This window comes from Cucumis sativus, chromosome 1, assembly GCF_000004075.3.
Source record: "Cucumis sativus cultivar 9930 chromosome 1, Cucumber_9930_V3, whole genome shotgun sequence".
Lineage (NCBI taxonomy): Eukaryota > Viridiplantae > Streptophyta > Magnoliopsida > Cucurbitales > Cucurbitaceae > Cucumis > Cucumis sativus.
This window is the reverse complement of record NC_026655.2, coordinates 19,756,803-19,783,656: the sequence shown is the minus strand read 5'-3', so window position 1 is coordinate 19,783,656 and position 26,854 is coordinate 19,756,803. Positions and strand designations below refer to the sequence as shown.

General features: G+C 32.6%; 4 protein-coding genes across 7 annotated transcripts; 2 read left to right on the top strand and 2 right to left on the bottom strand.

Moving 5' to 3' along the window:
- Positions 1–453: 453 nt before the first annotated feature.
- Positions 454–2,797, top strand: LOC101207525 (cold-regulated 413 inner membrane protein 2, chloroplastic). The gene is made up of 6 exons (XM_004147353.3): positions 454–1,019; positions 1,105–1,221; positions 1,584–1,679; positions 1,793–1,857; positions 2,078–2,147; positions 2,443–2,797. Exons 1-6 carry the CDS (start codon positions 859–861, stop codon positions 2,606–2,608), a joined length of 675 nt encoding a protein of 224 aa, XP_004147401.1. The 5' UTR covers positions 454–858; the 3' UTR covers positions 2,609–2,797.
- Positions 2,798–3,053: 256 nt separating this feature from the next.
- LOC101215382 (PLASMODESMATA CALLOSE-BINDING PROTEIN 2) lies at positions 3,054–5,859 on the bottom strand. Its single transcript, XM_004147384.3, has 4 exons — positions 5,610–5,859; positions 4,307–4,780; positions 3,744–3,786; positions 3,054–3,623 (listed from the first exon to the last, which is right to left on the bottom strand). Exons 1-4 carry the CDS (start codon positions 5,671–5,673, stop codon positions 3,359–3,361), a joined length of 846 nt encoding a protein of 281 aa, XP_004147432.1. The 5' UTR covers positions 5,674–5,859; the 3' UTR covers positions 3,054–3,358.
- A 3,896-nt stretch (positions 5,860–9,755) lies between these two features.
- Positions 9,756–16,065, bottom strand: LOC101208013 (carboxyl-terminal-processing peptidase 1, chloroplastic). Of its 4 annotated transcripts, none has more exons than XM_004147354.3 (12): positions 15,538–16,063; positions 15,080–15,199; positions 14,801–14,938; positions 14,027–14,131; positions 13,762–13,927; positions 12,874–12,950; positions 12,531–12,575; positions 11,942–12,025; positions 10,896–10,934; positions 10,762–10,824; positions 10,399–10,528; positions 9,756–10,323 (listed from the first exon to the last, which is right to left on the bottom strand). In XM_004147354.3, exons 1-12 carry the CDS (start codon positions 15,982–15,984, stop codon positions 10,268–10,270), a joined length of 1,470 nt encoding a protein of 489 aa, XP_004147402.1. In that variant the 5' UTR covers positions 15,985–16,063; the 3' UTR covers positions 9,756–10,267. The 4 variants fall into 4 exon arrangements, 3 of the variants coding, with proteins under 3 accessions (XP_004147402.1, XP_031746031.1, XP_031746032.1); XM_031890171.1 differs by having other exon boundaries at positions 10,399–10,516; XR_969813.2 differs by having other exon boundaries at positions 10,211–10,323; positions 10,896–10,992; positions 15,538–16,065.
- Positions 16,066–20,446: 4,381 nt separating this feature from the next.
- Positions 20,447–26,621, top strand: LOC101208256. Its single transcript, XM_004147355.3, has 9 exons — positions 20,447–20,782; positions 21,218–21,876; positions 22,991–23,179; positions 23,280–23,371; positions 24,269–24,328; positions 24,436–24,505; positions 25,225–25,428; positions 25,826–26,125; positions 26,215–26,621. Exons 2-9 carry the CDS (start codon positions 21,235–21,237, stop codon positions 26,311–26,313), a joined length of 1,656 nt encoding a protein of 551 aa, XP_004147403.1. The 5' UTR covers positions 20,447–20,782; positions 21,218–21,234; the 3' UTR covers positions 26,314–26,621.
- The last annotated feature ends 233 nt before the right edge of the window (positions 26,622–26,854 follow it).

The following is a 26,854-nucleotide window of genomic DNA, read 5'->3' as shown; positions in this document are numbered from 1 at the left end:
AACAAATTCTATTATCGAGATAATTAAATCTATAACTTTTGAGATAATAGTATAAATTTGATGTCAATTTAATTTAACATTATGATTTTGATGTTTGTGAAGTTACTATTAAAAAAATATCACACGTGTTTCTATTTATGTTCGCTTATTTTAATAATTCAAATCTTATATACATTTACTTAGCATTAGTAGACAAATGATTATTATAGCTTATAATCCATAGATCGTTGCTTAACAAAAGATATAACTTTTTCTTAAAATTTGGAGACTAACACCATAACAATGGTCGTTTAGTCTTCCCTTCCTTATGGTTCTTTTGAGACAATTGCTAAGGAAAGCCATTTATTTTAACGAGTCGTCAAGCCTGTTGTGTTGTAAGTGAAACTTTTTCAAACTATCCAAGTTTGCTTAACCTTATCAGAACTTAAAACAAATTCTCTTATCATTAACAAATGAGGTTTGGGATTAGTTGATTCCATTTGATCTTCATCTCTACTATCTATGTAGACCTCCTTTTCATCAATTACAACTCACTTGATCGGGCTTAAAGGACGCCTTCCATGAATTAATTGTGTTTTTTGATTCGTTATTTCTTGAAGTTTCTTTTTAAAATTTTATTTTTTTGTGATTTATTTTTCATAGTTTAGTAAAAAAAAATGTGGCGGTTTGATGAACACTTTCCTATCGGTTTCGGGGAGGATAGCCGGTTCCGGTTTTGGTTTTGTTGAAGTTCATCAGATGTACAGGCGACAGTTTGCTTGTTGAATCACAACTAGAGAATCAAGGTCACTGTTTCAATTTCATTTCCAAATCCGAGAAAAGATAAAGGCCGAATCAAGCAAAGGAAGAAGAGGGGAAATGGTTTGTGTATCTCTATCTTCTGCTGTTTCACTTTATATTCCTTCTTTCTACAAATCCAAACTCTCCGTTCCTCTCTCCCTAAGATCTTCACCGCCAAATGCAAAGCTCTCGTTAAATTCTGCCGCTAAACAGAGTTCAATCTGTTACAATCCGCTCAGGTAATTTCAATGACAGATTGATTGAGTAGTAGTGGTTTTGGTTTTAAAAATTTGAGAGTTTTGAAAAGAAAAGTTGTTTGATCAGGTTTGCTGTCGGTAGCGAGGGTATTAACAAGAAGAAGAGTCGTGGTTTAAGTGCTGTTTGTTACGCTATGCCTGTTAACACTCGCACTCTTCAGTGGATCTCCACCATTTCTTCTGTGTAATTCTCTCTTCTTTCTATCTGAGTATTGTATAATTGGATATAAGCACCATCTCGTCTAATATATGATATTGTATTTTATGTGGAACTGTGCTTTTATTTATCGTTAGTAATTTGTGATACGTTTCTGTAGCATCAGCACAGAATGGTCAATTTTAACCAATACTCAGATGGGGTTCAAATGCTTTGCCACAATTCTTTTGATTCCGGTGGTTATTTAGTTTCGTTTAAGTCGGTAGCATTCAGTGGTTATATTTATACAGTCAACATGCCACCAGTTTCACCTTTATCTGCTGTTTCAGAGTCCATTCCACCTCCACGTATCAAAGTATAACTTTTAAAACCCTAGGTTTCTTCTTCAGGGTTTTAATGCTCGCAAAGGGAACTGGGATTCAGAAGTCATTTATCGTTCCGCTATTTGCACTTCAGGCGCCTGCAAGTGTTATCTCCTGGATTAAGTAAGCCTCGTGTAAAATCTCTATCAGTATATATCAACAGGATGCCAAGATCTATGAGTAATCAGTTCCACTTTCTAAATGGCTCAATTTTTTGGTTCTATCTTCTATATCAGAGGAGAGTACGGCATTTGGAGCGCTTTTCTGGCACTTCTTGTTCGACTGTTCTTCTTCATCCCTGGTATTCTATTCTGTCTTCTGATTTTCTTTACTTAGCTAATGAATTTAGTGCACTGTTTAGCATTCACTGTATTCGGGAGGAACTTAGTTCATAGCTTGGCTAGAAACGTGTTAGTTTGAGCCTCACTTAGTTCAATTAACTGAAAGGGTTCACTTCGTACAATCTCTTGAATGAATAGAAAATTCATAGGAAATCGAATGCTGGGTTCTTTTGGATGTAGGTGAATTGGAGATACCATTCATATCACTACTTTTGGTGATTGTGGCCCCATATCAAGTCCAAAACTTAAGGTAAACAACCTTTTAATCATATTTCACTTTATAATTTTTCCAATCTTAGCATTTGATCATGTTAGAATTAGCGGGCTTGTTGTATGTTGAAAGTCCCAGAGTTTGTTAAGATTTTATAGTGCCCTAATTATCTTTTATTATTTTTATTATGGGTTCTATAACCTATAAATAAATGCTCCCTATATCATTATGAGATAGAGAAAAATAATAAAAAAATAACATCGTGGTTTTTCTCCTAAAATGGTTTATCTTTCTATTTTTCTTCATTCAATAGATCATTATCTGTCATTTGCAGGGGAACTCAAGAAGGGTGCATTATCTCCCTACTGATTGCAGCATATTTGGCCTTCCAGCATTTCTCTCGAGCAGGCAGCTTTCAGAGAGCTTTTGATCAGAATTCAATTGTTGCAACAGTAGCAGTCGTTTGTATTACCGCTGTTTCATTCCTGTTCGTGATCTGAGTTCCTTAGTCACTCCCAAGTAAACCTTATGGGTTAAATCTTCAATAAACACTATTGTTCGTCCTGTAATAGTTACACAATAGTTAGAATGTACAGACCTTCCTTTTCATGTTTATAAATACTATAAAGAAATGTTTATTTCTTTTTGCTTGTTTAATCTAATCATCATCCTGTGTCTGTTTTTAGTTATCACGAAATTGCATCGGATTGAACCTGAACAATTACTTGTTTCCCTTTCAAATAACATCAGCACTAACTAGTTATATATGGCAGTTTGTGAACTTGCTTTCTATCATCTGCGGTTTATTGAATAATTTGTACATTGTACAGCGAACAATCTTAAATTGGACAAAGTTGTCATTAATAGATAAAACTAAATGAACTCGTGCAAGCTGAAGCTCGAGTACAATGCCTCTTCCCTGGAAAACCAACCTAAAGAGCTTCCAAATGGAATTGACTTATCTATATTATTTGCTAACATTCATCCAAATTGGAGTTGACCTGTCTATATCTTTTTATTGGGTAACAATGTGAAATATCTTATGAATAGCATATGACCTATTTATTTCTTTAATCTACTGATGTATGTTCCTGTGGACTTCTTAGTTATCTAATGCATAACCTGATGTATAACAGCAATAACTTACTATATAATCTTTCTTTTACCATATTGATGTCTAACAATGCAAAAATGTGCAGCAAATAAGCGATTGCCATCTCTCTGTGGAGAAAAGAAACAATTTCTTCGGCTTACAGATGATTTGCCACGAGCAAACCCATAAGGTAAGTTATGATCCAAAGCAGCACCAATCGTTTTGATATCGAAGTGGCTGAGCTGGGCATGCCTGATGGTTCTGCACCATAAATTGATGGATCTGTGGGCGTATATGTTGGGTTTGTAGGTGTATATGTAGGGTTCGTGGTGGCTGGCGGTGGCGGTGTTTCAACTGTGGGGGCTGGCGGAGTTGGTGTTGGGATGACAGGTGCCGGGGGTGGTGGGGTTGCTGGTGGAGGGCTGTGAAAGATACATAAAGAAATTATTAGCTCTGATTTTGCTTCCTTTACTGATTTCTTTTCTTTTATGGGTAACTTATAGTCTCTTAGTAAAATGAATACTGAGCTCTTAAGGATTTACCTCAGCACAGCTCCGGGTTTGGCGTAGTGACAGTTACCATTACCTGCAATGTAATTTAGACACAACAATTGTTAATAAAACATTACAACATACTAATTCCTGAGATTTTATTTCACCTTTGAGCTATGACTTTGTTAGGCTCCACTACTTAGTTTTTATCTTTAAATAATAGGATATGACCTTTTTGGGAAACTCTGTCACTAAAGTTTCCTCATCGCTGCTTCTCTACCAGGAAACGAGGATGAGAAAGATGAAGTAGAGAATCGGGCACATTCATAACAAGGTTGAATGAGAAGTAGTTGTGCTATCTAGGTATAACCAAAATGGATTGCCTTCAAAGGAAAGCATAATTTGTGATTTAATAAAAGTACTTCCTATTACTTTGTAGAACGGTCAATTTCTATTGGATAAAAAGATGTTAGCAGGATTCACAGATCTAGTAGAAACTCTTGTAGTCAATAGAACATGTCTGAGCTTAGTTTGGTTGTTAAAAAAATCTCTTAAAATTGGCTACCACAAGTGACAACAGGGGTTGATGAATCAAAAAGGTGAAAATGCCATACTTGGGTCTGTACTGACGAGTTGTGCTGTTCCTCCAAAAACACAGCTAGTAGCCGCTGGATTCTTCTGGTAATAGTCATTGAAGGCATAAGAGGCATGATCTTTCACTGTGTTTGGGTCATAGCAGCTCCCACCTGGCTGAATCGCAGAACAGTCTGCACCGCCATAGCCACAAGCATAGTCAAGAGCCACCTGCAGAGCAGTTGGAGAAGCTGCAGAGTTTGCAATACACCACGAACCTCCACCTGGATTCCCCGACACTGCAGTGGGATTCACATTGGGGTCTACTATGTTTGGTACAGACTGTGGTGGTGCAACTGGAGTTCCTCCAGAAGTTGTTGGGTTAACAATGGTAGTGTCATCCAACTGAGTGAAATGTAAAGAAGGTGAGACGATTGTTCTATCTTCTTCATTCTGTAGAGGTATGTTTTCTTGATTTTCTTCTTGTATAGGTGATTTCTCTGCTAAACTTGAACCTGAAGAGATCAAAACTGCATCAATTTCTCATTTTCTTTATTTAAAATTTGATACATTCACTGAAACGTGAATAAGTTACATTCCTGATTCATGCATTCATTTTCATTTTGGATTCTTCTTTTCGAAGTTATCAAGTTGACAGAGTTAAGATTCTCTTTACCAAGAAAAATTATCAGTCCACCACAGGAGAACACTTTCACGATGGATTTGAATTGCATCAAGAATTCAATATCCAGTGGAATTGACGACATCTTAAGTAAATAACCATGAAAAGAGGAGAAATCTAAGTCAATCTCCAAATTGACCCATGAGTGCAAATAAAGTATGAAGAGAGCACTTGAATGATTTTCATCTTAACCAATTGTGTCATTATGTTTTCAGCCTCAAGTTGGTATGCTCAATATAGGTTGTTTAACAAAGAGATTAGACTCTCGAATGAGACTAAGTAGCGATTGACCGTTCCGACACAATTACATGATGAACACTATGAACTTGGACTGGAAGTGTCTTTTTATTTTTTATTTTTCTCTCAGGACTTCTTTTAGGGTTCATGACGTTTTGAACGCTATCAATTGTTTCTTATGAAAATTAAAATGTCATTTTGGTTGCAAATTTCTGCATCATATGATATTTGCCAAAATGGGCACAACATGCTTAGACGATCAACCTGAAAGTCAAAGTTAGATTCTCTCATCCTATATATTGTCAAGTAAAAGAAGTATATGATATCTAGTAGAAACATAGTGCAATACATACTTATTTTCTCACTTCCACTGTCAAACTTATCTAAGAATGAGCATAGAAAAAGAATAGTAAAACCAACATTACCTGAGAAGAGCAAGAAGGAACAGAGAGCAAATAGTGCCAAATCTCTCAGAATGTTGAAACCCATCACTTTAAGTTGGCTGCTGACCTGTGTATTATCTCTAGTTTCTTCTTCTTGGATTTAGTAGTAACAATGACAGAGACTGCCGAGCTTTAATAAAAATAGATCAAACTAGAGAGCCAAACCATAACTGTTCTTGAACAGGGCTTATCATCTTTTCACTGTAAATATTTTTATTCATAAAAAACTTAAGAATCAAAGCTTTCTTGGATCAAGAAGAGAGAGAGAATATAAGAAAACTTGAGAAAGCAGCCATTGGAGTAGTTGGATACCACAAGCAAGAGAAAGTACACTGAGAAAGAAAGGCAAATTTAACAAAGAGATGGAGCTGGCTTATGTTTTCAGAACAAAAGAAAAAAAAATTATACAAAGAAGACGTCTAGAACTATGCTATTAAAGTTATTTCTGTCTTAGATCGAAAATCATAAGTTTGTGAATATTGATTGACATGAAATGTTTTACACTCGTTCAATCATAACTCTTCGAAAACGGTTTTCAAAAACAAAAGTAGGAACATTAGTAGTCAATTGAGTGTGAAATGAAATTGAGAGAATTATTTGTTTATTTATTTATTGGGTGCATCTTAGAGTCCGTATGGAAGAATATTGTCTGCTAGATTACTACCTTTGCTGAGTGATTGATTCAAGAATATAAACTTCTAACATTCAAATAGGAATAAATAAAAATGATACCTTGTAATGAAGAATATGCAGAGCCACATGCAAAAGTAGGCTAATTTAAATATGATTTTTCTTCTTCAATTATTTATGGAATATATTTATATGTTGGAAAGTATATATTTTATTGGATATTGTTAGTTGAAAAACTTCCATAGTTATTTTGATATATTGATGAAAAACTTCCATTGTTATTTGGATATGTTGAAAACAGAAAATTTTCCATTGCCGATTTTTCTTTCTTTTTAATAAAATCACAAAAGAAGAGTGTTGTAGAGAATCCAATCCCCTAGTCCGTGGACCATGGTAATAAATTGGAAAACTGGCTGAATGTTTTCATCCCATCATTTTCTAAGAATTCATTGGAATAGTCTCTTTCTGCAATCCTTTTCACCCATGAGAGAGATCTATTGAACCCAAAATTTGAGTAAAATTTCACTTTCTTTTCGTCATACATTATGCGAGATTTTGAGGGTTTTTGTATGAATGACCCTTCTTTACAATGAATGACTCACTTCTCACGAAATATGATTTATAACATTTTATTTACGTCATAACTCACTATCAAAATATGACTATATGTGTATAACCTTAAGGTGATAGGATCATCATTTGCATCTTTTTTCAGAAAAATCTAACAACATGGGAAAAAAAATATAAAAACAACAAACATTTATAACCATTGTGTTGGGGGGTTGGCTATGTATTACCCCTATGTTGATGACCAGCCCTATCTCACGATAGAAATATTCATCGTGTTAGGGATCTAAATGTTAATAAAATGAAAAAGTGACTTATGATGTAAGCAAAAAGTTATAAATCATACTTTTGAAAGAGGTGAGTTATCAATCATAAAAATCCTCCATAATAGATGAGCCCTACAAAAACTTCTTAAATCTAAGCTAGGATGAAGATAAACAATTGTTTGTAATCTTTTCCAAATCTTTCCAAGTTCTCAAATCTTATACTCATGACCTTTGTTTAAATTGAAACTTTTAAATGTATTAACGAAAGAAAGTTACGATCCTTTTTATTTTTTATAATATATAAGCACATGCATTTTGTTCTCTTACAAATCCTTTTTATTTAAAGGAAGAAAAAAGTAAAAACGGATGTTTCAAATCTTTTTTGGATTATTATAAAATTTTTATTTTATGTTTTTTTTATTATGACGATCGTGGGACGAAAGAATTTTGGATGTTTAGCGATGGAAGATATGTCAATACCACCGAGCTCTTTTTGACATTTTCTTGAAAAGATAGAAATGGTTATTCATAGTTTTTAGGTTTCATTTCCATAAACTACTGTTTAATTTATAAGATGTAGATACTATTTTAAAAAGTAAATTATAAAATAAAGAGAAATTTTGAATGAGGAAAACTTACAAAAATGACTAGTTGGATGTTCGGAAAATATTAATAGTACACTATCATTGTAGTATGAAAACTAGAAAGCATCCCTTCATTGTGTGTTACAACAGAATAATTCAAGAATGATGTGAATTAAAAACAATACATTTGGCGTCAAATTGGGAAGGAAAGTAGCACATATTTCATTAATGTTATACCTTTAGAAAGTTGTCTTTCCTTCTTTTGTTTTATCACTTCCCAAAAAGGGACTAACTAACTTTGATTAGTAGTCTCTTGGTTGGAGCACTTTGATGGTAATGATCATTTTGGTCTCCTCAATTTTATTTTTATGTTATTTTGAAGAGATCAAAATTGTCACTTTTTTAGAGTTCAAAAACCAAAATGAACCAAAGTTAAAAGTATAGAATCAAAACGAAAATTTTAAAGTATATAGAAGAAAATAAATAAAAATTGAAAGTATAGGACCAAAACTAACATTTCGAAAGTATAAGAAATGAAATGTACCAAAGATAAAAATATAAAGACCAAAATAATATTTAAATTAAAAATTTATTTATGGTGCTAACCACGAGATGTCACGTGTTCACCCCAATATAGATTTAGTATGTTTTAAAAGTTTAATTTTTCATTTAAGGAAACATATTTATACCTTTTAAACAATTAAATTAAGAGATAGTTGCAAATTTAGCAATTAAATTCAAAATAATTAAGTATATAGTAACATTTTTAAAAAATTGCAAATATAGCAAAAATTTGTAAAATTCTATCAATGATAGAGTCTATCACTGATAGACCATGTTATAAAAATTGGTCTATCACCGATAAATCATACGAGTCTATCAGTTATACAAGTCAATCAGCGATAGTTTTGCTATATTTGTAATTTTTTTAAAATGTTGTTATATCCTTAATTATTATTCCTCAAATGGTCCTTCATTCATTTTCCTTAAATCAATTGATTGATTTAATTTTCTTTATTTATTGATATTATTTGTATAGAAAATTTTATTTTATTTTTAAAACTAGTGGCACTTGCCACCTTTGGATTCAGTTACTTTTTCTAAGTTATGCTATATTTGGTTTCAACCAATGTTATATTTGATTTTAGACTAAATGATAAAGCAAAAGAAATAGTTGCAAATTTAGCAATTAAATTCAAATTAATTAAGTATATAGCACAATTTTAAAAAATTTGCAAATATAGCAAAATTTGTAAATTTTATCAATGATATAAGTCTATCACTTATAGACCATGTTGCAAATATTAGTCTATCACTGATATACCCATATGAAGTCTATCAGCAATACAAGTCTATCAGTGATATTTTTGCTATATTTGTAATTTTTTTAAAATGTTGCTGTATCTTTAATTATTATTATTAAAATAGTCATAAATTGTAATTTTACAGACATAAACTTGACCTTCAATCTATATAACTTTCAGCAAGCAATGTCTTGGGAGTTAACACTCAAGCCACCACTTTTAAAACCACTTCCTTCCCACACAATGACAAAAACTTGAGCTATCGCATGCCCAAGTTCAAATATAGGAGAAAGACTATTTAATTTACCATTTTCAAGTCACACCAAAGCCCAAAGTATTTTTCATGATTTGCTACAACCTTTGTCTAATATTTTGGATTTGTACAATATCAATGATATCATCTTTGGTGTGCCCTCCAAGTTGCAAGGTTTTGTTTTGTGACTCGATTATTACCCTTTTGGTGAAACAAAATGACTTCAATTATGACTTCCTATTTCGAGACCCACACTGGTGTACTTGAGATTAGGCCCCACCCTTGGGTCAAGACCTTGCACATTAAGTACCTTTTAGTAATTGAATTTAAAAAATTGATACAAAGGTGATAAATATTACAAAATCTAAACATCTTTTTATGAATGGACCTATAGATTGAGCAATTTATATAGTTACCCTTAATAAAACATATAAGAACTAAATGGTCACAAATTAAAAGTTTTCGGAACTAAAGCATCTTCTAAACCCTAATTAAAATGGAACAAACTGGAAGCACCAACCCACTCCCTACTTAAAACGAGTTTTGATATGAATAAGAGTTTCTTTGTTACATTCAAAGAGTATAAACCAAGCAAAAAGGATCCTTTGAAAATCCATGAATGAGGTGGTTCTAACTGAGAAAGTATAAATGCACGTTTCTTCAAATTGACGAATTCTCAAACAATCTGAAGTTCCAGAAAGTTTGACTAGCGTCACTAATAACCATTTACAACAAGAGAATCACTAAAAAAAAAATATTCCTATGGCCTTTAATTGCTTAAAGGAAGGGCTTATTAGATGCAAAACTTCTCCATGGTTCTTGTCTGCCACCTTTCAGTGTAGTGAATCTAAACTGTGACATGTTCCAAATCCTAATAAACTCATGTGTGGATAAACTGATTTTCATCCACTTTCATGCCCTGAGCTTTAATGAAATTGAGCGGCAGTTGAGAGATCCCACATCATGAAACTTTAAATAGGGAAGAGCAGCAAAAGGCCAAGTGAAAGAGGACCGACTGCGCCCGTGGAAACCCGTGTTATCCTTGACGAAGTATGGAGCACTGTGAGAGACGTTCAGTGACATCACTCCACGCTGCAATAAAGGGGCATTCTTGTTAGGTGAGGTTGATCGGATTCATGTCATTCATTGGAGGGTAATTCACTCTACCTGGGAAGCTTTGGAAGTCGGGTTCAATTCCATTTCCATTTATATCTTTGTGATTTGGGGTAACATACTTCCCAACAGTGACAGCAACACCAGATCCGTCGTGAAGTTCAAAAACTGACTGAATTAAACCCTGTCAATGAAGGTAAAGCATCACTTCTAATGAAGCTTATCAAGATCGTTTCTAAAGTCCAAATTATGGCAATCCAGATTGCTACCAAAACTAGATAAGTAGAAAAGGAAGTTGATGTATGGAATCCAAATGTATCTGTTGCAGCGCACTCAGATAGAGTGAGTTCATAAGAAAAATTAAAATTTAATTGAGAAAATAGGAAAAAAATAAAGCCTGAGGTTAACAGCTTAAACCTTGCCATAAGTCCTTTCCCCCACAAGAACAGCTTTGCAATTATCATGCAGCGAGGAAGCAACCTGAAGTAAGAACAACTCGTTGAGTAAAACATAAGTATCCAATATGCAATTTAGTTGATCGAGGCACTCACAATTTCACTTGCACTTGCAGTTCTTTTGTTCACCAGAACCTGCATGGGATGGTAGTCGAGAGCTTTCTAATTAAGTCCAAGACATTGAAGCATATGCCTATTAATCAGTGTGACTTTCAGAGAGAAACAAAATGTAACTAACCATGACAAAACAAATAATATTCAAACTGCTGGAAATTAATGATTTAAATGTAAAATATCGGGCAGAATTAGACCTAGAATAGGGGGTTTGTTCAACTGTTTTCTCAAAGCAAGTTTCAATCGGGCTGACTTCATAAGTTTTTAGTCAAGGAACGTCTGTCCGTAACTTCAGGCGTGTTATCTAAAAGCACGCGTACTGCTTAAACTTTTTTTTCAAAAAAAGATAATATTTTAATCAAGGAATGGAACTCTTCAAGTAATTGCTTCATCAAAACAGGTCCATTCAAATAGTTGTTTCATCATCTTAGTTCCATGAACTCTTCAAGGAGTTGCACTCTCTTTTACCTCTACATGTTGAAGCACTACAACTGACCCACTTAGATCAGGACAATCATTATTCTTTCACATTTTGTAAAGACGCCATTGTAGAAAGAAACAAATGCAATTCTTTTTCCTCATAATCAAGACAAGCAAGATTTTATCCCTCACAGGCCAGCATATGGCAGCCAAGATCTTACACATCCATTTCTTACAAAGCTCCTTTTGATATTACTAAAATAAGTACGACTCTCTCATTACAATCAAAACAACCATAAGGTTCCTAACTAATAGACTAGCGTGGTGGGAAAGATTTATCACACCCATTTTAATAACTCACCCTTTGATGTATTACCGAACCACAAATACCTTCTAACAAGTTTGAACAGAAACGAGTGACCAGACACAAAGAAATTTGACTTTGTTTGCTAAGCTAACCACATTAAAAAGAATGATGAGTTACCCCTTTTAGAGGCCAGTGGTTAATGCTTAATAGAAACTAAAACTTAATGCAGCTAAAATGAGAAGTCATTTAATTCTTCATATGTGCTTAAAGTAATCAGAGTTCATAACAAAAAATTAGATACCACAACTGGAGCTTTAACTAATGGTTCCGCGTCTGCAACAACAGTTTTTTGGTATTGAGGATCCCTTCCAACTGTATAGATCACCTGGATATAAGTGAACCAGAAAAAAAAAACAAATAAGGTAGTTGAGCAAGTCATCATATCATCGTTTTCTTTGTAAATCAGGAAAAGGAGCTGTAATCAAATAGTATGGCACCAGCTTTCTTGACGGAAGAAGCAAGACTAAAGAAATCCATTACATTGAAGAGTATCAACAAAGACATTGTTAGTCACAGATAGTGATTTTTCCATTAAAAAATTATTTGAAAGTAAGCTAGTTAAGCTAGTTTTATTTTAATACTACTAGCAACATCTCTGGTTTCACGTGATGAATGCAATCAAGCATCAACAACATTGTTTGGCCGGAACTGATACACGTTTGCTACCCATGTTTTATCAACCAAACAAAATATTTTCTCATTACTTACATACAGGGTTTGAATCATGGAAATGGTAAGAACTAACACCCTAAGAATACAACAGTCCTTTATTTGATACCTTGAAAATGTTACGACAAGTTGCCGGAGAAAGTAAAAATAAATTCATATACCGTGCTCCCTTCATTCAGAAATAGCTTTGCAATTTCAATTCCAGCCTGAAATGAGCATCAGCTACAATTGGTAAAAGTTCAATCAACAGCATATAAATACAAATACCAGGTTACAAACCGCATATTTTATATATAGGTTTATTAAGAAACCTAGGAGGTCAACGAAGAGAAAAGTCAAGGCTCATAAATCATAATCTTACTTCTGCATAAGAACTAACGATGGGGAAATTTTTGGCTGACTACCACTGTACAGGTAAAGAAATCCATGCAAAAAATGACATTCCTCATGCAAGTGGGAGGGCAGTAGTAAACTAAAGGTCATCTTCAAAACAATTTTGAATACCTGCACCAGTCCACCAAGATTATCTCTGAGATCCAAAATGAAATATGACGCACCCATGGCCTCAAGACGCTTTGTTGCTGAAACAATTATGCATTCTGTTATTATCAGAAATCATTCGTGCATTTGGCAGCATTGAAACAATTCAGATCCACATAACAACAGAACACAAGTTTATCTTCTGGATATAACATTCATAAAAGATTGCAAAATAGTAGTGGCCACTGATTTGTTTTGTTCTGTTTTATCACCCCCCCAATACAATAACCATTAAATTAAAATGGTGTTCCCAAGTCTTTCCTTCAGTTTGATTTTCCAAATTGGAACTTTCCTGTTTGGGGGGGGGGGGGGGGGGGGGAGTGTTTGGGAACCAAAGTGCATCAAATACACTTGATAAAATTGAATTAAGTTGATGCAATGATACTTAAATCCATGTTAAATATGAGGAAAAAACTAGAAAAATAAAGAAACGAATTTATCTATAAGAATACACAATTAAAAAGAAAATATATGTATACCACTTTAACTCTATAGAAAACAAAATTAACAAAGCCAAAAAATTTCTTCCATACTATAGGAGACGGCGTACGGATGATGCATCTGAGAATACAAATCTTCCCTTGCTGGAGTTTCCAAAATAGTTCTCGAGGAAAAGAAAGAAGCGAAGATGCATTTGCAGGTCTCAACTTATAATAATTCAAATTCATACAAGTCTTTGCCCTTATTTAAAGGAACTGGACATTTATTGTTAAATCCGAAAATTCAAAAAGATAGAACTCAATTCCTAAAATGTACTTTTTACATTGAATCTTTAATGGACTATGAGTAATATGTGGAATTATGTAGTTATAAACTTTACCCACAGGGCAGTTGAATTCATTCGACAATTACCAGTAACCAAGTCTTTTTTAGCCAATCCATTGAATTCCTTTAGGCGAATGTACCCAACAGAAGAGGTGGCATCCATTTGCTCTAGGCGGTAAAAGACAGGGGTTCGAGCAAGAACTTGTCTTTGGACTTGAATACTTTCTACTGGCCCACAGTTACCATGCATGACCTATAAAAAATGCATCCTGGATGATTGAAAGAAACATAACAAAAAGAAAAAAAGTTAACAGGACATTCTATCAAATTGAAACAAATCTGTGATAACAACCTTAACAGTCACAAGTGTTTCATTAGGGCCTTGTAGTAATGAAGATACTTCGAATGCTGATTTTCCTCCCGCATCCACTCCATTTACAGCTACAATTTCATCTCCCTAATGGAAGAAGAAAAAAGAACAAAGAAAAAATTACTGAAAGTGCTCACCACTATTTCACATTAGAAGATTCCAAATTAAAAAGTGGTAACAAGGAAAATAACTACAAGCAGAATTCAGAAGAACCCAGAAAGCTTTCTGCTAGAAAATACTTGATAGTCATCTTTTCTGATGAAACTATCATGATGAATTCACTATTCGAAAGATTGTTTTCAGAAACAGATTTAAGAAATATGGTGGCTTGTAGAGTTATTGGGCACCTAAAACTATTATTTACAAATTAGGAATTTCAAGCATTATAAGAAACAAAAAATTCATAAGACAAATAAAATTAAACGAGAAAAGAATTTTAAAATACAAGCAAATCTGATTCCAAGCATAGCTAGGTGGATAATACACCAATTACCATCACAGATATTGATGATTCAATCCCCACTCCCGCAATTATTGAATTAAAGAAAAATTTAAAATACAGGTGTCCCAATATTTTTTTAGCAATATTTTTCAAATACAAATTTTCAAGGCAGCCCAGCTTGATAATAAACAGAGACAAAAGATTTTGCAGGGATCAGGTCATTGATCAAACTTCGCAGAAGCATAGCAATCAAATGTTTTTCTGAAAGCATTGAAGTGAACAGGTTCTAAAATCAGATCAGTGGTTGGTTGTACCTGTCTAACGCCAGCCAAATGTGCGGGACCATCTAATAATAATCCCAGTACCTTTATTTTCATGACACCATTATCGTCTGGAACTTCCCTAAGGTTTATTCCAATACCAGTCATGTCATACCTCGCCATTTTGGAGAACTTAAAAAAAGGAAAAAAAATAATATGAATAAGAAATTTAAATTTGACGAATGAGGAGCTTGATTGATCGAATCTGACGATTTCCTTGAAACATTAAACATTGTACAAGGAAGAATACTCGGCAAATGAAAAAAGTGTTACCTCTGCAGGGGGAAGAAAGCGCGTGTAAGGATCGCCCAAGCTGGCCAGCATTCTCCGGATGATATTGTGAGCCTTTGATCGAGTTTGAATTGAAATATTAGTAATGTCTTCTTGCCTTTGCTGAAAGCACCAATGGATATGCTCATTAAGTCATACTTGTAACGAAATTCTCAACCATTGTTTACTTGAGCAGAATTTCAAAAAACTTGCATACATATACGTAGACATACGAGTTAAGACAGATAACAAGTGATTTAGTTCAAACATCCGCATAAATTTATCAATACCTTCTCCGGATTCCGATTACTAGCTTAAACAATGACCCCAACTTTTCGTTGTAGTTAACAGAGCATACATACGAAACAAATATGTGTTCTTTACTCTATAGTTCACGATATGCCCAAAAAAACACGGTAAGAATCTTGCCCAAGTGGGAGAGGCCACAGGGGAATTCATACCTTCCAAGCTTCAGGGGACCAGCGATTGCGACCAGAATCTAGAAAGCTATCATTTACAATTTCCCAAGCCTCCCGGACGATATCCTCGTTAGTCGCTGGCGAGGAAACAGTCTCAGAGCTTCCAAATTCATGTAGCTCGTCTTCGTCAATACAAGACGCAGATGAATCGGAGAGCGAAGAAGAGGGCAAAGAATGAGATGATAGAGAGAAAAAATCCACAGCCGAATAATCTAAGGCAACAGATGAGGGGGAATGGAGAAGAAGGCCGAAGGAGAGGACTCCTGAAATAGCTCCAATTAGTGTTTTATCGACCAAGTTAAGAGAATTGCTGAAGCTCTTCTTCTCGGAGTTGACGAAGCTTGGAAATGGCGGTGGCATGGGAAGGAGTGAGGGGAAATGGAGATGGGAAGGGGAGAAAGAGCTGAAGAAGAAGATGACACTCGCCATCTTCTGCTTCGCGCGGTTTCAGATGTCTGTTTGGATATCAGCCTTCAGTTTTTCTATGATAATTATTGCTCCCAACTTCTACTCCTAACCAAAAATTAGAAAATAAAAGCCCCACTAGTTGGTTGCTGTGATTATACCTCTAAACAAATTTAACTAAAAATGAATTGGAGCAATTATACCAGTTTGAAATTAACTTTTAACATCTGTAAATCCAATTTTTACCAATATTATTAGTCTTTCACGATTTAATTTTAACATTTATCGTGTCAAATTTGAAACTAAGTGTCATAACCTTATTTGGTCCAAGAAGTTTGAATATGAGTCCTACTATTAAAATATATTAATTTTTATCAACTTCTGTAGTAGATTTTAGGAGTTCAGTCTCTTCTATACTATTCTACCACTAAAGCCAAGCAACCTTAGGTTAGATTGTTATTATTAAAAGTTTAAACTATAATTGCAAACTTTGTTATAGTGTTTTTTAATCAATAAAATACTCTTATCCAATTTTGGTGTATAACTTAAAATATAAAGCTTTACAAAATCTAACAAAAGTCCAACTAAACTATTGATTCAATATATTTTATGAAAGTGTTCAGTTTTATTTATTTATTTGTATTGAACATATGAGATAAAAAAATATGAAAAATAAAAGGTAAGAGAATATTAACCACGGTAGCTATTTATCAACAAATAACTTTTTAACTACTTTCAAAATAATTTAAAAGTATTTTAAAAAAAAAACTAAGAGTTTAATCATCCTTGCTATTCTAACCCTTGTCAAAAAAAAAAAAAATACAATATCAACCTAATTTAATTTATTTCTTATATGATTATTTAACTAATATAAAAAATATAATCATCATCGACTATTTATAATATTTTTAGATTCTCACTTTGATTGGTAACTTATTATTCGAGAGATATGTTCTATAACTTATTATTTGAGTTATCTATTTATTATTATTATTAGTGAATGAAATCTATCCACGTTCTAAACTTCCTACAATTTTTTTTTAACTTTTCAAATTCTATAACAAATTGAATAGAGTTTATCTATATAAATAGTTTCACATATTTCTAATAGTTTTATTGCTAAAGCAAATAAAAATTATATCAAATTGTTTTGATTCAAGTATATCTCCATCTAATATTCAATTTTAAAAAATTATATATTCATGTATTAAATTGAAACACACCTTAAGAAAATGTGTTTTTTTTTTTTTTGTTAGTTTTATGATATGAATTTGTTGTGTAGAAAGATTTTTATTCGTAACAAAAATTATTACAAAACACATGCATTTTTAGTTTTATTTTTTCTCTTGTTAGTTGGTTTTATGGTTAAGGTATATCCTCGTCTTATATTTCATGTATTTAATATATATGTATGTATTAAGTTTAAGGTTGGCTTAAAAGAACGTCATTGTTTCTTTTTCTTTTGTTAGTTTTATGATATGAAATTGTTGTATATAAAAGGTTTTTATTTGTAAATTAAATTATTATAAAATACGTGCATTTTTAGTATTAATTTTGTCCCAATTTATCTTATCTATCTTAGATTATCTTACTACCTAATATGGAGAATCATTTTTTAACCATTTTATCTAAATGACAATTCTCTAATTTCAATTATGTTATATATTTCATTCTTAGTTATGTAATTAATATTTTATATTCTTATAGATCAAGAGGTTTTAGAATTAACTAATTATATGTATCTTAAAACATTTAGTCTTAAATTTACAAACAGTAGCATTTTAAAGTAAGTTGTTATTGAATATTTTAGGGTAGGTCGATAATTTTAAAGAAACAATACTCATGTACACAATGGAATAGTATTTTTTAAAAAAACAAATAAAAAACATTACTTATGAAATTATTAAAATAAAATTAAAAAAACATCACATAACATAACACAACACTAAAGTTAAAATGATTTAATTACTATTATTATTAAAAATAAAATAAAAATATTAATTATTTGTTATCTTTTAGTTACATTCTAGCAACCTTCATAGGTTAAAACATTAAAATCTATCAATTTATTTCAATAATTAAATTTTTAGAATAATTCGTATAAGTTTAAAATATTTTATAACTTCTATTCTTATCCAATAATATAAAGAATGGCATTCAGCTATTTTTTTTCAAACATTTTGAATATTAACTTCTACTTTTAAGCTTTTTTTAAATTTTTTTAATCGCTTATTCTTAGCCTTATAATTTTTAAATTTAACATCATTCTAACCTTGCTTTGTAATATTATTTTTAAATTTAACATCATTATAACCTTGCTTTGTAATGTTAGAAAAGACTTAGAGAGATGTATGGAGTGGAGCATGAAAAATGATGCAATGTTAATTTTGTGAAATCAAGTTTGATAATGTTTTTAGTTTTTTTCTTTTTTCTTTTTTAAATTTTGTAGTACATGATCACAACCATTGTTTTCTGTATCTAAGAGAGTAAAAAAATTATATGCAATGTATTGTCAATTGTGAAGTCGAACTCATTGAAACCTTGAATTTTGTAATTTTATATTTAAATTTGTTCTACATCATTATATTTACCAATTTCTTGAGAAAAACATATTTTTATCTATACAATTGGTTAAGAGGATAATCAATTTTCTAAAACTATTTTACCAATTTGTCAAAATCTTAAACTTTATTGTTATCATTTGTTTTTTAGACGTAAATTTTTTTGTATATTAACCAAGGTTGCAAAAGGTTGCAACACACCTTCAAAATGTACAGTATCATGAAAAGTCCGTTAATAATAAAAAATCAAAAACTTTTTAGGGATTTTTTAAATAAAACTTTCCAACTTCCATCAAAATAAATGTTTTTGTTTTTAAGTTCAATTAATTTTCTTTTTGAACTGCTGCAAAAACAACAATTTTTTGTATGATAATAGACTCGTATCAGTACATTTTTTAATATGTAAAAATAACAAATTTAAAGGTAGATATTTATCTGATATTTTTTTTCTATGCAATTTTCCTTTCTTTAAGTTTTAAAAGACCGTTTGGGTAAGGAAAGGAAAAGACCTATTTCTTATCTTTACTAATTTATTATTTCACTTTTTTCACTTAATCTTTTCATTTTCCAATACATTCTTTCTCTTTCTTCTCATTATTCTCTTTCCTCGTCTATTTATTGTTATCTCCAAATTAATCCTTTATTTATTCTTTTTTTTCAAATAAATTGATCCACTTTTCTTCTTCATTATCTTTGTACCAAACAAATTAGTCATCTATCGTTCTCATCAAGAAAAAAATAATAATAATAAATGAAAGAAAAAATATTAAAAATGAAAGAAAAAAATAAAATCAATGTAATACAATTTTTTAATTTATAGGACTAATGATTCAAACTTAAAATACAAATTTCCGAAGAAACATATTTTACATAAATGAAAAAAACAATCCAACTTTTTTATACAAAAAAAAAATTATTTTGATACAATTTTTCGTCGTTTTGAAAAATATTACGAACAAAATAAATAGGTTTAGAAAAACTAAAAAAAATTAATACAATTTTTGCTTGTATTTGGTTTACCGAAAATATTCCATAAGCATTTCTAGCACATTGGGAAAAAATGTAATTCAATTTCTTTCTCGGTAGAAAAATAATACTTGCCATAAATTAAAAAAAGAGCATATTTTTTTTAATGTATTGGATTTATGGATCAAATTGAACACAAACGAAAAATTAAATAATGCAATTTATGTGTGAATTGAATTTACGGTATAAATTTCATAAACATATTTTACGTAACAAAAAAAATTAGTACACTTTATTTTGTGTACTTGATTTAATGTTAAAAAATAAATAAAAAAACTACCGTACAAATGAGAAAAAATACTCTACTTTCGAAAATATATTAGATGTATGTTACAAGTAAAAATATATATATATATATATATATATACAAAAGCAACAAAAGAAAATCAATACAATTTTTTTGTGAACATTTGGATTACGGTACAACTTAACTAAAAGAATGAATTTGAATACAATTTTTGGTTGGAGAGATTTTATGGTACAAACAATTTACACAAATACAAAAAATATTAACACATTTTTCATTTTGTATTGGATTCGCAAAAAAAAAAAAAAACAATAATTTCATTTTTTTAAAAAATAGTTATATATTTTTTTTCATACTGAGTTAACGTACAAATAAAAAAAATTACACAAGTGAAAAATAAATAATTTTTTTTATCATAATCCTTCCCTCAAATAACATAATCTTCTCCCAAATAATCATTCTCCTGAACAAGAATTATAATAATGTTGTAATCTTTTAACATCATTCTTCCCCTCACAAACATTATAAATAATCATTCATATTTCTTTCACTATATTATAATAATCCTTATCCTCCCTTTTTCTTATTATTTTTCCCCTTGGTCCTTTCCTTTCACCAAACGGTCCATGAAGGTTTATAAGATTTTCTACCAAGTGGGATTTTCTTTTATAATTTAACCTCAGTATAGTTTAACCAAAAAATTTGATGTAGCACGTGAGAATTGCTATACGACAAATGAATTGAAAGAAGTTAGCCCGACGGCGACGATCGTAATGTCATGCCTTCCCACGGATAACGCTTGCGGCTCCGGTCAGTAGTGGCGGAGCTTCAACGCACAGCTACTCAGAATCATATTATTCACTATCTGTAGAGTCTCCAACACTGGCGAAGTTCTTCATCGCAATTTTACACTTCACCTCTCACTCTCGCCGTCATCCTTACCTTCCTGTATTTACTGCTTAGTTCGACGCATCGCATTATTTTGCCGGTGAGTTTAAATTTTCCTTAATTTTGTTCGATTTCTTGCGTCTAGATCGGTTTGATTGGGACTTTAGTCTGAATTACCATGCTGGTTGATGATTGAATTGTACAAGTTCTCGAAACGGAGTAACGAGGTGATTTTGCATAAAAAACTTGTTAGTTCGATTGTCTTGATGGTTGATTCTGCTGAATGTGTCTACTTTTTGGTACGGTATTGGTGATTTGAGCTGAATTGAACACTGTTAATTGTTATTCTTGGGAGTGAATTTAACCTTCAAACAAAAGAGGAGTTTATAAGAAAGATACTTGTTTCTGTTGTTCTTCATTTAGTGCTCTTGCGGGAGTAGGTGGGTCCAGGATACGAATGATATTGTCTGCATTTCTAGAATGAGAATATTTTTGCTTTGCTGCTAATTTGTCATTTCCCTGATCTGCCTATCAGGATACAAATTTAAGGAAATGGATGTTCATCATAGCCCCCATAGAAATAGTGTGGAGAAACCAGAAGCCCACAAACCCTTTAACAAGGATGCCACACCTGGATATGATCTTTGGACAGATGGGCTTATTTGTGCTTTTGAATATATTGGAAAACCAAGAAAATCAACTGATTCAAAATCCAAATCCAAGATGTCAGATAGGTGGCAAACAAATAGTGAATTTCCAACTACTACAACTGAACTGAATAGTGGCAATGCCAACACACACGAGAGGAAAAGATCATTTGAACCTACATCCCCGGAGGATCTGAGGACTCATTGTGGCCAGTTTAGTGAAAGAGAAAAAGTTGAGAGCAATAGTTGGTTACCTATAGGATGGGACAGAATATCAGAGCTGGTTCAAACAATACAAGTAGAAGCTGAATGGGCCTCAATGTCATATGATTTTATGGATGAAGAAGACGACCTTACAGTTGCAGATCTTGTGGCACCTTATTGGAAGCGACCAGCTGGACCTATATGGTGGTGCCATGTCTCTGCAAGCCACCCTTCTGTGGAGGCGTGGCTCAGAACTGCTCACTGGTTGCACCCTGCCATCAGTTTGGCTTTAAGAGATGAAAGTCGACTGATAAGTGACCGCATGAAGCATCTTTTCTATGAGGTGGAATTCTCCCTAGTTTTTCAAGCTGTTTGAGTGCTTATCTAACATATAAATAATAAGAAGCATAATGAAATTCCACTGTCAATATTTAGCATAAGATAAATGATAAGTGTCCTTCTGATTGAAAAACTAGCACAATGGTTCAGGCTTTTTTTTTTCTTTTTTGCAAGGAAAGACTATTTGAGTGTAACATTGCATAATAATATATTAACTCGTGAAATTGTCATATTTAATACATTATGTAGCCGTGTCAATCTGGTGCCATTTTCTCTTAGTTTATAGCTTACACATTCCCTATCAGTAGAATGTGGTTGGACCAACATTAACTCTAACAAAGAACCCTCATATCATTTTGAAGACAAATCAGCACATACTTGGGCTGTAGAGCTCGTCTTGAAGCTATCTTCAAGCAATTTTCAATTTTTGAAGATATGTTCTGACGCTGTTTCTTATTTTTCTATAGTCTGTTTTCATGGGTGACCTGGTTGGAACAGATAGTCATTCTTTCTAAATCATGGATTGCAAATAATAAATATGACATAACATTTCCATTTGTAGGTCAGCTAATCACAGTTTTATTCTAAAAATACGTAGTTATTTTGAAAAGAGTTTGCCAACAAGTCCGTAGTCACAATTTCAAGATACAAAACCAAGATCTCTAGCCATATATCTTGAAAATTTACAAGTTCAAGCCTTTATGTGGTGCTAAATTGTAAACAGATGAAAATCAATTTGTTTGAAATATCTTGATTAAAATCACTCACTCTCAGTTGAAAACTTGGAAATAAAACACAAACATGGACACATCTTTTGGCCAAAATGAAATCACTCGTATCGGTAGATAAAGGCCTCCATCCTGAAACCCAAAATTATATGTTGGCTTTTTATTATGTCCATTGATATTTTGAGTTGATTAAAATGTCTTTGAGTTGCTATAGCTATCATAATAATTCTGTGAATAACTAAACTAGCAAATAGCTGACAGTCGTGCCTGAATAGCCAAAAGTACTGTCCCAAAACAACTCATTATTTCTATTAATGATGGTTTCATATTTTCATGGATATGATCTTTTTTATTTTGTTTTGATTTTATTTGTTTTTAACTTCCATACAGGTTCCAGTGAGGGTAGCTGGGGGACTGCTATTTGAACTACTAGGACAATCTGCTGGTGATCCATTCAGTGACGAGGATGACATTCCTGTTGTACTTCGTTCTTGGCAAGCTCAGAACTTCCTGATAACATCATTACATGTTAAAGGACCGATATCGAATCCAAACATTTTAGGCATCACAGAAGTTCAGGTTATTTTCCATGAAAGAATAATCCATTTTGCCTCTTTGCTGGAAAAGTTAGACATTTGTTTAGATTATTTTTCTGGTTTCTTGTTTAACCTCTGGTTAGGAGCTTCTGATAATAGGAGGTTATAATGCACCAAGAACAGTGCATGAAGTTATAGCACATCTAGCTTGCCGTCTTACAAGATGGGATGATAGGTAATAATTTTGTTTTGAACAGTTGACTGCAGTTGCATAGTTGACACTACAAGAATTATATTATATAGATTCATGGAGAAAATTAATATTTTGTCGTCAGATTATTTATGACTAGTGGTCTAGTCTCCCTTTTTATTGAGCCAGAAGTGCATAAATCAGACAGCTATTTATGCTGTGTGTAGTAATAGTTTAATCTGTATGGTTGACAAAAGATTCAGGGATGATTTATTGGAATATTGATAGAATACCAACTGAAGTTGTGTATTATTCAAAAGATGAATGGAAACAAGTACAATAGCTTGACAGAATATTAATTCCTGAACCAAAGGAAACATGAAATGCAAAGAGACATAGCAAGAATAGTACCCACCCCTCTGCCTTCCTATCTTCCAAGGAAATGACAAATGATTCAACACAATTTTCATGTCCTCACTGACCGACCCCCCTTGCTATTTATACCTCCTCTCCTGCCTAACTAACTGTGGGTCCCAGTATTACCAGCAATACTCCCCATTACACATGCACTCCCCTTGTTCCCCCTCCTACTATATTGCCATATGATAGGTGGCCTAACATTACTCTCCTCAAAAATCACCTTGTCCTCAAGGTGAAAATCTGGAAATTGTTGTTGAAAATCGTCACAAATCTCTCAAGTAGCATTTGTATCTTGGAGTTTTTGGAGTTTGTATCTTGATCATTAGTCTCTTTTCATTCCTTTGTTTTTGTAAAAGAAAAAATATAATAATAATAACAGTAATTTAAAATAATAATTTTTTTTTAAAGAAAATAGGTCCAAGGCTCAACTAGCATTTTTCTGAAGTCAAGCCTTATTTCTGCAGTAAATATTCCACTATACTATGGCTGATGTATTTAATTCAGTTATCTATTTTCTTTCAGGTTATTTCGAAAATCCATATTTGGAGCAGCAGATGAGATTGAATTGAAATTTATGGACAGGTTCTTATCTTGTATGTCATCTATTGAAGTGATATCATATTGATTTGTCTTTTGTATGTCATATTTCTCATGAAGACGACCTTGATTGTCCCCCCTATTAAATATAGGAGAAACCATGAAGATATGCATCTTTTCAGCATAATCTTGAATCAAGAAATCAGAAAATTATCAAGACAGGTATGCTGTCTCATCACTACATTCAATGGTTGTGGAAAATTTTCCTTGATGTCAGATTTTCTTAATAGTATTCCCGTTGAATCATTCCTTGGTTGGAATTTAACCTGTGGTTGTCTGCAATTAAAAAAGTGTTTTTGGATTGTGTCATTTCATTTTTTTCCTCCCTAATTGTGCTTTAGCCAGGAGAGGTGATAATGATGATATTAGTTGTTAGTTCAAAATGGAGTCGAGGCATTTACTTTTTATTCTAAAAATTTAAATCTGTTGAATTTTGTTATTTCATCTTCCTCTAGTTTGTTTGTTGAACGGTGATTTCTTGGTTGTCATTTTGACCCTTCGGGGTTACCTCTTCCTCCTGTTCTTTTGTTCCTTTTCACTTTAAAATTTAAATGTAGTTTGTTTCCTGTGATGAAATCTGTCTGTAAGTGTATAGCCGACATCAGTATCCCTCGCCTCCAGTTCCTAAATCAAGTTGTTGATGAGCCCTGTTGTAGTTCACAAGAACACACAAGCACAGTCTTCTGGCTAATAGTCTCTGTTTCATAAGATGAAGTTAAAGAAGAGTCACTTCCTTTAGCACTCCTTTCTCTTCATTAAAGCGGTACTCTAATAACGGAGAATTTTAGTTTTTTTTTCCTGTCACTTGGTTGATAAAGAGACGAAGGCATGGGCTTGTGCCTATCTCCGCAGTCTTTTGAAACAAAGATTGGCAATTTCAGGTTATCAGAGTAAAATGGTCCCTGCATGCGAGGGAGGAGATTCTATATGAGCTTCTTCAACATCTACGAGGGTATGTGACAAAAGGCTTATTGGAAAGCATAAGAAAGAGTACTAGGCAAATGATTGAAGAGCAAGAAGCAGTTCGTGATCGTTTATTCACCATTCAAGATGTCATGCAGAGTAACGTTCGGGCATGGTTACAGGTATTTGATTCAATAATAATTTAATGACCATTTGGCATTTAATCTGCTCACTATTTTTTTTCTCTCTTAAAAATGCATTCTACTCTCAATGTTTTCAAAAATTCACTGCCAAACATATGTTTATGTTTTTTTTTTTCAGTAAGACGTGTGATTCCATTAATAATTATAAATCCTATATTCATTTTACAAATTCTGTTCGAACACCTTTTCAATTTCTTAAATTGTAACAAATACAATCATATTTTTTGTTGTGTTCCTGTTTATTTTTTCCTTTTGATGGATCATGAAATCCAATGGAGCTTAGCCTTAGTCTATGAATCAAGCAAATGGTCTGTCTAAATTGAATACTCTTGGAATTCTGATAGGTTTCATTTTCTTTCTAACAACAATTATTCAGGATAAAAGCCTCCGAGTAACTCACAACTTGGCTGTTTTTGGTGGCTGTGGCCTTGTTCTTTCCATTATAACTGGGCTGTTTGGTATCAACGTAGATGGGATCCCCGGAGCACAAAATACACCATATGCATTTGGAATGTTTACAGCCATCCTATTCTTCTTAGGGATTGCACTGATGGCAGGGGGGCTGGTTTACCTTGGATTGAAGAAGCCCATGCCAGACCAGATGGTTGAAGTCAGGAAGCTAGAACTGGAAGAATTGGTTAAAATGTTTCAGCATGAAGCAGAAACTCATGCTCAGGTACGAAAATCTCTGACTCGTAAAAATATACCTCCGACTGCAAGAGATATTTTCCCGGCTGATGCCGATTATGTGCTCATCGAATGAAGATGACATCTCCCGTAAATGGTAAAGATGGAGCTCAACTTGTCGACGGTGGTAGATTGTCTAACAGCAACTTCCTGATAATTAGAGATGCTCAAGGGTGACATTGTTTGCTTATTTCTTGGCTATAAAGAAGAAACGGCCTATGAAAGGTATTTGTTCAGCTAAAGCATAAATATATAATTAGAGTCTAAGCACAAATGTTTTGTAGTATAATCCAGTGGCACATTATCTCCTTTTCTCTTAATAAAGGTGTGCTATAGTTTTTATATTGATTTTGTTGAGACTCGAATCGTTTTGGAGCTTCAAACGAGCAACGCTCTCCTGGTTGCAGATGGGAAGAAACTCCTAATAACCTTAAATTTTGAGCTTTCAAGTATGAGGGTGGCCCTATCCTGGTGCCTTTAGTTGACATCGTAACTTTTGTTAGTTTACGTAAATTTCGGGCCATTGACAAAATCATCTCTAACTTTGTCTTAAATGATGTTTAGTCGAATACAACTTAATTATATAATTATATAAATATTGTGGTTGCAAAATATTAAAGTTTTGAATAAATGTCTTGGTTAGAACATTTATATATTGTAAAATTCTACACAGTTTTCTCTGGAAAGATTTTACTTGATTTCATATCATATACTGAAA